This window comes from Herpailurus yagouaroundi, unplaced genomic scaffold (genome assembly GCF_014898765.1).
Source record: "Herpailurus yagouaroundi ecotype Mexico unplaced genomic scaffold, PumYag 141, whole genome shotgun sequence".
NCBI lineage: Eukaryota > Metazoa > Chordata > Mammalia > Carnivora > Felidae > Herpailurus > Herpailurus yagouaroundi.
The window spans coordinates 9,456,090-9,471,096 of NW_024412396.1; the positions used below are offsets into that span (position 1 = coordinate 9,456,090).

A 15,007-nucleotide genomic window follows, 5' to 3' on the forward strand; every position below is an offset into this window, starting at 1 on the left:
TGTGTGTGTGTGTGTGTGTGTGTGTGTGTGTGTGTGTGTGTGTGTGTCCCACTTGCTACTTGGTGGTTGCTTTTGTTTATATTTTATTTATTTAAGTAATTTCTACACCAAATGTGGGACTTGAACCCATGAGCCTGAGACCAAAAGTTGCTCACTCTTCTGACACAGCAGTTAGGTGCCTTACTACTAATGTTTTTTGAACCTCAAGTCTAATTTGTTTTCATTATCATTCATAAATTCCCCATCAGCTCAACCTGGTAGCTATTTTTATGTATCTTTATTTGTTGCTAGCCTCTGCCTTAACCCTCTGTGATATAACTTTAGACACTTTTTTTTTTAAGCTAGACTTTCGAAGGAGCCTACTAACTGTCCTTTTCTCCTGCATGCTTTATTCCTTACCAGTTCTTCACATACATTACTGGCTTTGATTTACCTGTCTAACCTCATTACTGAGTTCAGTATTGCCAGCATGTAATCCCGAAGTATATTATTAATTAGTTCCCTGATCACATTGTGCTCTCTCTTGCCATGGAAACTTGATATGTGCAATTCCATTTCCTTATAATGTCTTTTGTCCTATTTTCCTGGTAAACCTTTGTTTCCTCTTCCAAATTTTGCTTTGACCTCGCAATTCCTGTGACATTTTTGTCAGGCTCTTACATAGACTTAGGTACTTCTTCCTCTCTCTTCCATGTATATACTTAAAGACACACTCTTTTACAAATTATAATTGTACTTCACAAAAATTCCTTGATATAGGATCTAAGTTATTTTATGTTTCTATTTTTGGTACATAGCATAGTGTTCAGCACCTACACAATGGGGGGTAAATAGTTATTAAATGAATATGTGCTGCTAGTTTTTTTTAATAGAGATTGGCTACTCTTTCTAATAGGTTTATAGTTTTCTGTTTCCTTGTACTCTGCCTGAGGGCTCTGTATTTCTATGTGCTGAAAGTGAGAATAGGTTTTATAATTCTCCCCTCTTAGGAAAAAAGTAACTTCGAGGGGCGCCTGGGTGGCGCAGTCGGTTATCCGACTTCAGCCAGGTCACGATCTCGCGGTCCGTGAGTTCGAGCCCCGCGTCGGGCTCTGGGCTGATGGCTCAGAGCCTGGAGCCTGTTTCTGATTCTGTGTCTCCCTCTCTCTCTGCCCCTCCCCCGTTCATGCTCTGTCTCTCTCTGTCCCAAAAATAAATAAACGTTGAAAAAAAAAAATTAAAAAAAAAAAAAAAAGTAACTTCGAGATTGAGTTAAAAACAGAACCAAGAATGATTTATAGTAATACTTATTTAAACACCCTTCCAGATGAAGTAAGTCAATATTTTTACTGTTATATTCACAGAGAGTGAAGGATAACACAATATTTGAGGACAATAATGACATTAGGGGCACCTGGGTGGCTCAGTCAGTTGAGTGTCTGACTCTTGATTTCGGTTCAGGTCTTGGCCTCATGATAGTGGGTTTGGGTCCCACGTCGAGTTTTGTGCTAACAGCATGGAGGCTGCTTGGGATTCATTCTCTCCCTCGCCCTCTCTCTCTCTCTCTTTCTCTCTCCCTCCCTCTCTCCCCCTCTCCTACTTGCTCTCTCATATAAGTAAACAGTAAAAAAAGAAAATGACCTAAGAAAGAAAAAATAACAAAGGTTGAGAAAAATATGTGAGTGATAGATGTAAAGCTAAGAATAGCCGGTTCATTAACAATTATTTTTGATCATTGGGGGAAAAAAATTTCAAAATTTTAGCAATAGAATAACTTCATTTATCAAAGCTTGAGAACTAGCATAGAAAATTTGTTTTCATAATATATTAAGTAAAAAATATCACATGTTCTGTTAGCTGTTATAATTTATAATTAAATTGTTAACAATGGATTTCTGTTTTCTGTTACAGGTTCAAGCAATAAATGCAGGAGTGTTTTTCTTTAGATGCACAATATGCAATAATAGTGATATATTTCAGAAAGAGATGTTGAGAATGGGAATTCATATTCCTGAAAAGTGAGTACCATTTAGCCTTTCACAAAAAAGATAATTTAAATGTAGTATTTAATAACAGTGGAAGTAATCAAAATAATCATTTATGAATGATTAAAATTATAAATAAGCAGCCATCTTAACTGCGGAAATGTAAAGCTGCTGGGCCCCCCCCCCCCCCAACTGCCTCCTTCTTCTCAGATTGCTAGTTCTTGAGGGCAGGGGCTGTGACTTAAATGTCTCATTAATTGACTTACAGTCTCTTAATACCTCAGTGTGTACAATATTAATTGGTTGACTTATACCCAAGTAACAGACTTCACAATGGTATGTATAAATTATCTAAGAGAATCAGGATGTGGTTTAAAGTGTATAAGAAGGATTTTCTTAATACTTAAAGAGGAGGAATCCAGAAATAATGGCACTAAACTTGATGTTTAAAAATTAGAAGTGAAATATTAGGAAAAATGTAAATTTTAGAAAATTTCTAATTTTTCATTTAACATTTGAAAATTCACTGTAAGAATAATTAACTGTAGGATAAAATGACACTAATAGATATATATCTTGAAGAGAATGATTAATCCTAAAAAACAAAAGTTTTATCCTTATTCCCAAGTATGTGAAAAGTTTTTTTTATATCCATTACCAATCCTTTTATGTAAAATTTTAGTTTAAAGTGTATTTTATATCTTTCTTCATTTACAGAGATGCATCTTGGGAATTAGAGGAAAATGCTTATCAAGAACTTCTGCAGCACTATGAGCATTGTGATGTCCGGAGATGTCGTTGCAAAGAAGGGCGAGACTATAATGCACCTGATAGGTATGTTGGGAAGTCCCATGTGTTTAGTGTCCTTATTTAAACCGTCGGTTGAGGAAGTAGTTTTCTAGTTCGTGAAATGTAGTTTGGCTCTTAGAATATTTGAAGTTTTAACTTGCAGGTATATTTATTAAATGCATTTTTACAGAGAAATTATTGTTGTCCGCATAGTTTTAACTTATTTCTGTGGTGTATTTACTGAGCCTTCATTTTCTAGAGCTACACTGTCCTATATGGTAGCCACTAGCCACATTGACTGTTGAACACTTGAAATGTGCCTACTCCAAATTGAGAAGTGTTTTAAGTGTCTTCATTTGCTAAGCCTGCCTTAACAACAGAAATTTATTTTCTCACCATCCTAGAGATTAGAAGTTCCAGATAGAGGTACCCGCAGGTTTTATTTCTGCTGAAGCCTCTCTCCTTGTCATGCACATGTTTCCCTTCTAACTTTGTCTTCGCATGATTGTCCCTCTGCCTGTTTCCTAATGTTCTTTTCCTGTAAGAACACCAGTCATATTAAATTAGGGCCCATCTATATGACCTCATTTTATCTTAATTATGTCTTTAAAGGCCCTATCTTCAAATACAGATACATAGTGAGGTGTACTGGGTTTGGGGACTCCAACTTATGAATTTGGAGGGGACACAATTCAGCCCATAACAGTAAGACAAAAATAACTTAAAGTATCTTGTTAATAAGTTTTATCTTGTTAATAAGTTTTAAAGTATCTTGTTAATATAATTTTTTATATTTGTTTTTATATTGATTACATGTCAAGCAAAATCATATTTTGGAAATGTTGAAATTCGTTTCATCTGTTTCTTTTACCTTTTTCAATCATGTACTAGGAAAGTTTAAATGACTCGCATTGTGTTTCTTTTGGATGGCACTATTCCATAGCTTAATTTAACTAAAATAATCTAGCAGTATTCTTTTGGATCACTATAAAAAGGGTTTGGCATTTGAAATTTATTGATTATTCTTAAGTACTGTCAGTGGATATTGGCTCTAATCTGAATCAATAATCATTATGTGCCCTCTGTGTACACTATACTGTGTTGGATACTAGAAATCAAGAGTATCTTCATTTTTTAAGATGTAGAATAAACAGTAACCAATCTAGTTTTGTTGAAATTTATGGAGGATATTTCAATAAATTTTTAATCCCTGTTATGCAATCTTACTTAACATGGCAAGCTGAAACTTAAAGTGCAAAGCAGAATATTGGGAGCCTTGTTTCTCATGGAAAGTGATTTGGCTGGGTAAGATACCTCTTATTTGCAAAGACTCAGCTGATGTCTTGCCAGCTTTGAAAAATTTCCCTAAGCAGCTCTTACCACTCCTGATTTCCCATTCTGGGCTGGGTTTTTTTCTTTTGTGTGCATGTTACAATATGATTGACATTATTCAAGTTTGTTTTTTTGATTAGACTAAAAATTCTTTAAGGGCAGAGATCTTATCAAAGATGGCAAGTGTTGTATATTCTTATGTGACTGGTGATCCTGATTATTCATTTGTAAACACCAATAATACCCCCTGTAAAGAGTTGTGCTGACACACAGATAAGATGATGTATATAGATGTGCTTTGTAAACAATAAGGTATTTTAGATTTCTTTTTTTTTAAGCTTATTTATTTATTAATTATTATTTATTATTTATTTATTATTTATTTATTTAAGCTTATTTTTGAGGGCAGGTTCGGGGGCAAGCACGAGTGGAATCCCAAGTAGGCCCCACACTGTTAGTACAGAGCCTGATGTAAGGCTCAAACCCATGAACCGTGAGATCATGACCTGAGCTGAAATCAAGAGTCAGACGCTTAACCAGTCAAGCCACACAGACGCCCAAGCACTTTAGATTTCTAAGAAGCAAATACGTTCATTAATGCTGATATTTTCTAAATTTATTCACCCAGTCAGTAGTTACCAAGCTCCCTTTTCTTTCTAGCAGTTATTCAAGATTGCTATCCCTTCTCATTTCTCCTGGGGCACAATACCTGCCATTTGAATGCTTTTTCTGGTAATCTCACTCCCTCGTCCTAGTGATAGAAAAGCAGTTTTGCTGAAAGGCACCATGGTGTAGTGGTTAGGAGCATGGGCCTGAATGAAGCCAGGTACACTAGGTTGGAAGCCTCACTGAGACTTATTAGCAGTGTAAATTTAATTGGGCAAGTTATTTACCCGTCTATGCTATGGTTTCCTCTTCTTTAAAATGAAGGGTAACAGTGGTTTTCCCTACATTTTAAAATTACAAGGATTAAACTTTTCGTATAAGAGTGAGAACTGGTCCTAGTGTATATTAAGCGCTGTGCTCTTCTTTCTCTTCATCATCATTTGGCAGAACTATTGGGGGAAGCTGGGGAGACACACAGCTGTAGACCCATATCCCATATCCACACAGAGAGAGATTCACCTATACCTACTGGACGGGAGGGTTTCCAGTTGCCTCTCTCATCACCTACACATCCATGCACTCAGGGAATGTATATCCATTTTGATTCATTGAGGGTCTGCTCATAATCAAACGAAAAGTAGGCACCACACCACAACCCATACCCACACCTATACAGAAAACACACATACCACACAGCCTAGTGGGAAACATGGGGGTGGGGGTGGGGGTGGAGGGGAACAAATAAGAGAATATGAATATGGGCAAGATAGTAACATCTGGATCCTGTTGAGCTGCCCAATATCGGTGTCTGAACAATCTTTTGTAGGAAGTAATTCCTCACATTGAATTGGAAAGATATTTTAGGTAAATAATATATTTAATGAATGCTTCTTCCATGTTGGACACATTCACATAGCAATCTCCCTTTGGCTGTAGTAATTTCCAAATATAAAAGAAATTTTTTCTTTCTTAATTATATTCTTTCTAGTGTTTATATTTTTGTGTATGTGCATGTACATGTTGATATTTAGTTTAGGTCTTTTAAATTAGCGAATATTTAGAGGAGGAGGTTATAAACATAATAAATGAAATAGGAAAAAAATACTTGAAGAAAAAGTAATATAGTATCAAAGCAGATAATCTATTTTTCCTCCTTTTGTAGAAGAGCTGGTTATATGTGGTTATATGTGCTGGCCTATGGTAGTGCTAGTGGTTGGAATTAGACCAAGTTAATACCAAAATGTAAACATCTGTTTCTCTTTATATCCTCAGCAAATGGGAAATAAAGCGCTGTCAGTGTTGTGGTTCTAGCGGAACACATTTAGCTTGTTCCTCATTACGATCGTGGGAACAAAATTGGGAGTGTTTGGAATGTAGAGGTATTCTCTACAATTCAGGTAATATTTTGCAATTTTGAATAAAGAATTTTTTTTCAAATGTATATTATTGAAAAGTTTCTTCCTATATTTCTATAATGCTAACATAGGGTTTTAAATCTGCAGAGGATTTCCAAAAAGCCAAAAAGCATACATTACCCAACACTAATAATGTGGGAATAACTGATTGTTTGTTGGAAGAATCATCACCTAAATTACCCAGACAGTCACCTGGAGCCCAGCATAAAGATCTTGTGAGGTATGTATTTTGAATTGGAGAAAAATATAAACTTTTTTTTTTTTTTAAAGTAAGCTCTATACCCAATGTGCAGCTTGAACTCATGACCCCAAGATCAAGAGTCACTTGCAGTAACAACTGAGCCAGCCAGGCAATCCCTATAAAACTCTATTTTGAAAAAAATTACAATAGGAAGTAGCTTTATACACTTAGCATATTAGCTGATCTTAGTATTCTGGAAGAGTGTGTTTTTTCTTTTTCTTTTCCTTTCCTTTTTTTTTAATGTTTATTTTTGAGTGAGAGACTGTGAGCAGGTGAGGGGCAGAGAGGAAGGGGGACAAAGTATCCAAAGCGGGCTCCGTGCTGAGAGCAGAGAGAGATCATGACCTGAGCCACAGTCGGACACTTGACCAGCTTAGCCACCAAGCATCCCTGAAAGGCGTTTTTTGTTTCGTTTTTATTTTTGTTGTAATGTTTATTTATTTTGAGAGAGAGAGCAGGGGAGTGGCAGAGAGCAAGGGAGAGAGAGAATCCCAAGCAGGCTCCAGGCTGTCAGTGCACAGCCTGATGTGGGGCTTGAACTCACAAAACGTGAGATCATGACCTCCGCCAAAATCAAGAGCTTAACCAACTAAGCTACCCAGGTGCCCCTGGAAGAGTGTTTTTTAAACTATAGGACCAACATATCATCATGAAGACAGTGTAACCGACATGAAAAAAAGAAAAACAGGCTAAAATGGAATGTAAAATATCAGATTGCACTGCACATAGAAAGAATGTGTATGAAATTTATTGTGTACTAAATCATGATGTAAAATACATATTATAGATCATTTTAAAGGTAGTTTAAAATATCAAGTATACTGTGTTACTTTATTAAAAAGGAATCATTTAATATAGATACTATTTTTTTACTTTATAATCATTTGCTTAATATATTTGCCGTCAATGTCAGAGGTCTAAATGTCACCTCTTTAGAAAGTTTAAGACATACTTACAAGTATTATTGTATTGTATTAATGCCTAAATATTTTCCTACCTGGTCCGGTTCACCCCTTCCTTTAGGCAACCTGGTGGTCCCCGGCTCCCAGGAGGTCACCATATTGATGCCGAACTTAGCGCAGACACCCGATTGGCATAACGCACTGCAGCCCAGAACTCCTGTGCTCAAGCTATCCTCCTGGCTCAGCCTCCCTAATGGCTGGGACTACAGGCGCGCACCACCGCGCTCAGCGATGCTTAAATATTTTCATAAAAGCAAAATAAGTAACTTTAAAATCATTCATAAACATTTAAATAAGACTAGAATTACAACCTTATTCTGTGTCAGGTATTTATTCAGCCGAAGTTAAGATTTTTAAGTATATATAACTTTACAAAGGAGCTTATGAAAAAAAACAGACAAGTAACATTATAGTAGCTAAACATGTTGAAATATTTTTTGTTAACAATAGTATCAAGTTTAAACTGAGAAAGTAAAGAATTTCTGTGAAAATATTTGATAACTAGATTTATGGATAGAAATGGAATATGAAGTATTCCAAAAGTGTTTGAATATGAAGTTATTTCAAAAAGTAAAGAATTGCTGTTGTAAGATACCACTTGTGTTAACTGAAAATCTGTTAAAAATGTTTTTATATTACTTTTAGTATCAAAAAAGATGTTCACCTTAGTTTTAAAAATTTTAAGATGTAGGTTTCCAAAGATGTTATACCAGGGAAGTTTGATTCCTTGTTCCATGCTTTAACATCATATTCTAAAAGAATAGCATTGGCATTTCCATTCCAGGCAGGAGCAAGAAATCAACCTGCTACATGAAGGCATACTTCTGAAGGATAGTCTTCATTTCCAAAAGACTGGTTTTCCTGCACCTTGGGTTAATGAATAGTGAGAGGGTTGTGTGAAGAAAAAAAGGCTGACTCACATTGGCACATTATAATGTTTTAGGATGAGAAAAAGTTATACTTGATGTAGAAAGATGATCCATGGACATTGCTCCAAACAGAATTATTTTGAGTACATTAATTCCACGTACAGATGGAGAAATTGAGGCGGGGACAATTGAGTCAGTCCATACGATTGCCTGGAGGTCTTAATCAAGACACAGATTGCTAGGCCTCACGCTCAGAGGTTCTGGTTCTGTTTACCTGTTGTGTGGCTCAAGAATTTGCATCTCTGGGGCACCTGGCTGGCTCAGTCAGTGGAGTATGCAACTTTTGATTTCAGGGTTGTGGGTTTGAGCCCCACATTGGGTGTCAAGATAACTTAAAATCTTGAAAGAAAAAAAAAAGAATTTGCATTTCTAATAAGTTTCCAGATGATGTTGCTGCCGTTGGTTTGGAACCACACTCTGAGAATTACTGGTCTATACTAAAAAGTACGATTTAAAGGGTTGTGAATTGTGTTTATAATATTAGCTCTGCTGTTAACTAACTCTATGATTAAAAATACATTGTGTAATCTCTTACAACTGTGGTTTTCTCATAGAGTAAGCCAAGATTATATTTGTTCTATTTTTAAAGGATCTCGTGAACTTGAAATACACTTAAGCAACTGTTTATTATAGCCATTGGCCAAGATGGTGAGATTCTGAGCTTCTGACTCTTATATCTGAATCTACTAAAATGATCAAATTTGATATAAAGATCTATCAACATTCTCATAAATCATTTATGACATTACATTTTAATTTGGTAGGAAATTGGGAAGAAGTCAAGAATTTAGAATCAAATCAAATAATAGGGGACCTGTTGTGTGCTTTTGGGTGGGAGTTGGTGAAGAACTTCCTTTTAATGTAGTTTTCTATTTTTTTATTGGCTATATAACTGCTGTGTCACATGAAGTACTTTAGAGTACTTAACTTTTATATTTAAATTCATGTTTTATAGGCAAGGCAGCAAATTTAGAAGAGATATATCAACAATAATAATGGAATTAGGATTTCAAATTAAAAAAAAAGCTAAAAGATTATGGATTAATAAAGCCAATATCTGGAATAGTGCCTTAGATGGATTCAGAAATCAAAACTTTAATCCTTCATACACAATTGAAGTAGCATATGTTAATGAAAATGATAATTTTGGAAGAGAACATCCTGGATCAAAGCAAGAATTCCTAAGTCTCTTAATGCAGCATCTTGAGAATTCACCAATATTTGAAGGGTCCTTGTCTAAGAACTTGTCTCTAAATTCTCAAGGTAATTGTTTTATTTATTATTGTACCTACTGAAGATACCATGTATAAAGAAGGAGATAGTTGGTTAGAATTACTATTCTGTCCTGTGGTCAAAATGTATAGTTCACTTTGTTAATAAAATACCGATTGAATCACAGAAAAGAGAAGGGGGAGTGATACTTTTACACGTAAACTTTATAGTGAAACGTTTTTTATTTAAGAATATGCTTAATTTCTTTATAACAAATATCCTCCTTGGAGTGAATTCATAATTAACTGTAGCTTCTTAAAAATGTACTTTATATTCATTGTAATTTCATTTGAATAATGTAGCCAAATGGAATGGATGATTATTTGAGCCCTTCTTGTTCACATATTCGGAGTTTGCTGATAGGATGTTTCTTTACAACCTAGGATTTTTATCAGATACTATTCTGGTCCATATGTAATGGATTTTTTTTTTAATTTTTTTAACGTTTATTTATTTTTGGGACAGAGAGAGACAGAGCATGAACGGGGGAGGGGCAGAGAGAGAGGGAGACACAGAATCTGAAACAGGCTCCAGGCTCTGAGCCATCAGCCCAGAGCCTGACGCGGGGCTCGAACTCACGGACCGCGAGATCGTGACCTGGCTGAAGTCGGACGCTTAACCGACTGCGCCACCCAGGCGCCCCTTAAATTTTTTTAATCTTTATTTTTGAGAGAGACAGAGACAGTGCAGGGGAGGAACAGAGAGAGAGGGAGACACAGAATCTGAAGCAGGCTCCAGGCTCTGAGCTGTCAGCACAGAGCTCGATGCGGGGCTTAAACTCACGAACCGTGAGATCATGACCTGAGCCGAAGTCGGACGCTTAACCGACTGAGCCACCCAGGCGCCTCTGTAATGGATTTTTTAATGTACTTTTGCTTTCAAGAATTTTTTGTGTGAAATTATGTATATGATACTTCTCTGGTAAGGAATTAAAACATGCATCTCAGAAGATGGTTAAAAAACCTTTTTTAATTAAAAAAATAAGCATGGTTAATTCTAGCACTCTTTAGGAGCTTTTATACCACTTTTGCTGTAATAGGAAATTTGAAAGAAGTCTCATTTTATTCCATTTGAATTTCCTTCTATGTATGTCATAGAACTTACTTCCTCACTTTTGCCTGAATCATTAAAATAATTGAGAACTATCAAGATTTATTTGTATTATATGCACTACACTGAGTTTAATTCTAAACTCCTTTTAAAAAAAAACAACAACAACAAAACACACTCCAAATAATCAGCAGTGTTAATTCAAGATAGTTTTGGTGCAGTGAGTGAGTGCATGAATTCACAAAATCTGAATTCAGTTTCGTACACATCTGCTTCAGTAGTTTTACATCCTTAGGTTAATTATGTAGCCCTCTCTGGAACTCAGGGTGTTCAACTGTAAAATGTGACTGCTGATACATTGCATATAAAGTTATTGTTGAGGAGATTTCATTTAGTTCATGTATTGATAATGTTACTTATTAATAATTTGCTCAGAACAATTTTAAGGAAAATTTACATGATATCTTTTTGATTTATCAAAGTACCTAAAACATTTTATTTATTTTTAAGTTTTTATTTTAATTTAAGGTAGTTAACATACAGTGTTATATTACTTTCAGGTGTACAATATAGTAACTTGACACTTCACATATCACCCTCTGCTCATCATGACAGGTGCACTCCTTAGTCCCCATTACCTATTTAACACATCCCCCCACCTCTGTCCCCTCTGGTAATCATCTGTTTGTTCTCTATTCTTAAGAGTCTGTTTCTTGATTTGTGTGTGTATCTCTCTCTCTCATATTTTTCCCTTCGCTGGTTTGTTTTGTTTCTTAAATTCCACATATGAGTGAAATCATGGGATATTGGTCTTTTTCTGACTTACTTCACTTAGCTAAAACAATTTAAATGATAATTTTAAAAATATTGAAATCTGTGATTACATGGTAAGATAGCATATACTGTTGGGAGTAAATTTGTGCCATTTGGAAGATAATTTAGCGCTATGTATCAACAACCTTAAAAATGTTTACGTCTTTTGAACTACTAGCATATGTAGGAATTTATAGTAATCAAGTAACCAAAGATATATAAACAAGAATATGGAAATAGGTGTTAATATTGTGTCTCATATAATTGAAAATGTAACTTAGCTAACATAGCCATTATAAGATGGTTTACATTGTAGCACATTTGTAAATTAGTCTTAATACATTTATTAACTGTAAATTTGAATAATTTTGAATAACATAGAAAAAGTTTACAATATAATAAGTGAAAAAATGCAGAAGTCAAACTGTGTATATAGTAATATACATATGAGAAATTTACATCAAAATGTGCACACTGGTTATTCTGGTGATAGGATTATAGGTGATTTTTGTATTAAAAGATTTTCTGTATTTACATTTTTCTATTATGGGTCATTTTTTATTCAGAAAAATATATTTAGGTGAGATCTATATTTTATACATGATTCTAATTTCTGTGAATTAAGTTATTTTACACTTATTTAAGTTTTTGGGTATTTTACTGTATATGTATTCATCACATATGATGGTTATCTTATAATAATAATATAATTATATTTGATGTATTTTTATCTGTATTTACAGCTCTGAAAGAGAATCTTTATTATGAAGCTGGCAAAATCCTTGCCATTTCCTTGGTTCATGGTGGTCCTTCACCTGGTTTCTTTTCTAAAACCTTGTTTAACTGCCTTGTTTATGGACCAGAAAATACCCAACCAATTTTAGACGATGTTTCTGACTTTGACGTGGCGCAAATGATAATCAGGGTAAGAAATGTACTTGTTTATTAAAATAAAGACTATATTCTAGTTATATTTGAATATAAATGATGGACCTATGATAGAATAATACTTCTCTTTTTGTGGTAGTTAAGGTGTATCATCAGTTTTGTTTACCAGCAGGGTTCACAACCAGTTAAGAGATAGATGTTAAGTAAGGTCAGACAACTAGAGATCAAAAGGCCAGGCTTAATGTTGATACAACCAATTGGATAATGTGACTTTGGTCTTTGGTCAAAATGGCTTGTTAACACTTCTCAGAATTAGATGGATTTATCTACCCTGCTAGAAACAACATAAGGCAGGCTCCTTATTGCCTGCTAGAGAGCAGATGAAAATGTACTTTCCTACCACATGGATATGAAGAGAGCAAGGACTTGGCTTATCAGTCAAAAAACTTACTCTAACTCCTACAGGGAGATAAGAGTGCTAGGTGGAGAGAAGGACAAGGCTGAATTTCTTCTTTATGGAAACAGTGGGGAGACTCAGTGTTTCCACCTAAAAATAGTTACGATTTTTTGAGCCCTGTACTACATATGACCTTAAAAACAAAATTTAACTATCATAATGCCCTATAAGTATCCCTGTCTACATATGTGTTACTGATTTGGAAACTAATGGAGACACTGAAATCCATTCAACTTTTTTTCCTTTAACCTCCTTCCTGCTTAAGCCTACTCTGTTGTCTCAATTGATAGGTAGTATAGTTTAATGTTTAAAAGCACATGCTCAGAAGTCAGATTTTAATTTAAAATAAGTGCTATAAACTGTGTAACCTTGGGCATATCAGTTAATCTTGTTAAGCCTCAGTTTTAAAACTACAAAGTAAGAAAGATGGAAGTCTGTCTTTTTTATTTGGCCCAAAACACTTCATCCTAAAATGGTAGTTTAAATTAACCCTTTAATTCTTCAACTTATTTTTCCTTTTTTCCTCTTTACTAAAACATGTACTTTATTATAACTTCATTGTTTCAGCTTCCTCTTTCATATTCATTTCTTCTTATAGTCAGGCTTCTGTTCCCATCACCATTATCCCAAGTTCCCTAGTTGTAGCTGATCTCCAGGGATCTAAATCACCATATGCAAAGGCCTTTCTTTCCTCATCTCCTTTTGTAATCACGACTGTCTTGGAATTCATCTCTACAGTTTTTGTTTTTTTGTTTTTGTGTGTGTGTGTGTGTTTTTTTTTTTTTTTTTTTTTTTTAATATTTACTTCTTCCTACTCCTGAAACTTGGGGTAGTTTTTAGGTTTGTCTTAACAGTCCTCACTCTGTACTATTTGGAAACCTTCTCCTCGCCCATAACCTTCTAAATGATTCCCAGACTTGTGTTGTTGAGCCCCTAGACTTTTATGTCAAATAGGATCTGAATCTTGCTGACACACTAAGCCAAATATATTTAAGACAGAACTGTTTTTTCCCCAGAATTTGTGGGGGTTTTTTGCCTGATTTTTGTTTTCAAGAGATTTCTTATTTCCATGCCTTTCTGGAGAATGGGTCATTTTCATTCCTCCGTATTCTATCAGTGTGTGTCAAGTCATCTGTCTCTAAAAGTGGCTTATCTTCAGCCCTTCCTTCTTATTTCAAATGCACTTACTGTACCAAACTCAAATTATGTCTAGGCTTAAATAATTAGGATATTATTCTAATATTCTTATTCAGGATGATTCTTTGAAAAGTAGTTATGACCACATTGCTTTTTTCCTCAGGAATTTTCACTGACTTCTCAATACCTATTGAACAAAGTTAGGCTCTTGATTAGGGCATTTAAGACTTCCAGCCCTCCTCATGGCTTTATCTACTCCTATTTCTGTGCTCCTATCCATGTTTGTTCATTCATTTAGTTAACAAGTAACTAGGTACCCTATACTGGTTCATTACTGAAGATAGGGTAGTGAACCAAAGTCCCTGCTTCCTTGAAATTTACATTTTAGAGGGAGGACAGAAGATAAATAAATATATAATATACTGTCATGTAGTAAAATGTATTATAAAAATAAGTAAAACAGGGGGCACCTGGGTGTCTCAGTTAAGTGTCTGACTTTGGCTCAGGTCACAATCTCACAGTTTGTGAGTTCAAGCCCCACATTGGGCTCTGTGCTGACAGCTCAGAGCCAGGAACCTGCTTCAGATTCTGTGTCTCTTCCTCTCTCTGCCCCTCTCCCACTCATATTCTGTTTCTCTCTCTCTCTCTCTCTGTCTCAAAAATAAACAAACATTTAAAAAAATAAGGAAAACAGAGTAAGAGAGGAGATAATGTTTGGGGTATAATAAGTTGGAGCTTAGTCTTAGCTTCCCTAACAGAGACCCCAACAGATACTCCTATCTCCAAAACTTGTTATCTAGATTTTAGTGTAGAGTCTGACAAATTATGGCTGTAGGCCAAGTCTGGCCTGCTGCCTCTTGTGTTATAAATAAAAGTTTTATTGGAACACAACCCTACCCATTTCCCATTTGTTTTGTGTCTGTGACAGCTTTCACACTATAGTGGCAGAATTGAGTAGTTGCAACAGACACCCTATGGTTCACAAAGTGTAAAATGGTCTCTGGCCTTTCAGAGGGCTTCTATTTTAGCAGTAAAGTTGTGATACACCAAGTCATCTAGGGAATTGGATTCCCTCATCTCTTGTGTAATCATGATATTGTCTTCATCTACATGAAGGTTGTTCTTTTTTTTCAACTTTTTTTTTGTTTGTTT

At 35.1% G+C, this 15,007-nt stretch overlaps 1 protein-coding gene across 6 annotated transcripts in view; it reads left to right on the top strand.

Annotated features, from left to right (window-relative positions):
- G2E3 (G2/M-phase specific E3 ubiquitin protein ligase) overlaps positions 1 to 15,007 on the top strand; it is a 65,576-nt gene that overhangs the window by 40,385 nt on the left and 10,184 nt on the right. For all 6 annotated transcript variants that reach the window (XM_040476848.1, XM_040476851.1, XM_040476850.1 and 3 more), the window contains 6 exons: positions 1,891 to 1,997; positions 2,682 to 2,798; positions 5,964 to 6,088; positions 6,194 to 6,326; positions 9,194 to 9,501; positions 12,117 to 12,298. In XM_040476848.1, coding sequence (XP_040332782.1) covers positions 1,891 to 1,997; positions 2,682 to 2,798; positions 5,964 to 6,088; positions 6,194 to 6,326; positions 9,194 to 9,501; positions 12,117 to 12,298 — 972 coding nt within the window. The remainder of the gene's footprint in view (positions 1 to 1,890; positions 1,998 to 2,681; positions 2,799 to 5,963; positions 6,089 to 6,193; positions 6,327 to 9,193; positions 9,502 to 12,116; positions 12,299 to 15,007) is intronic.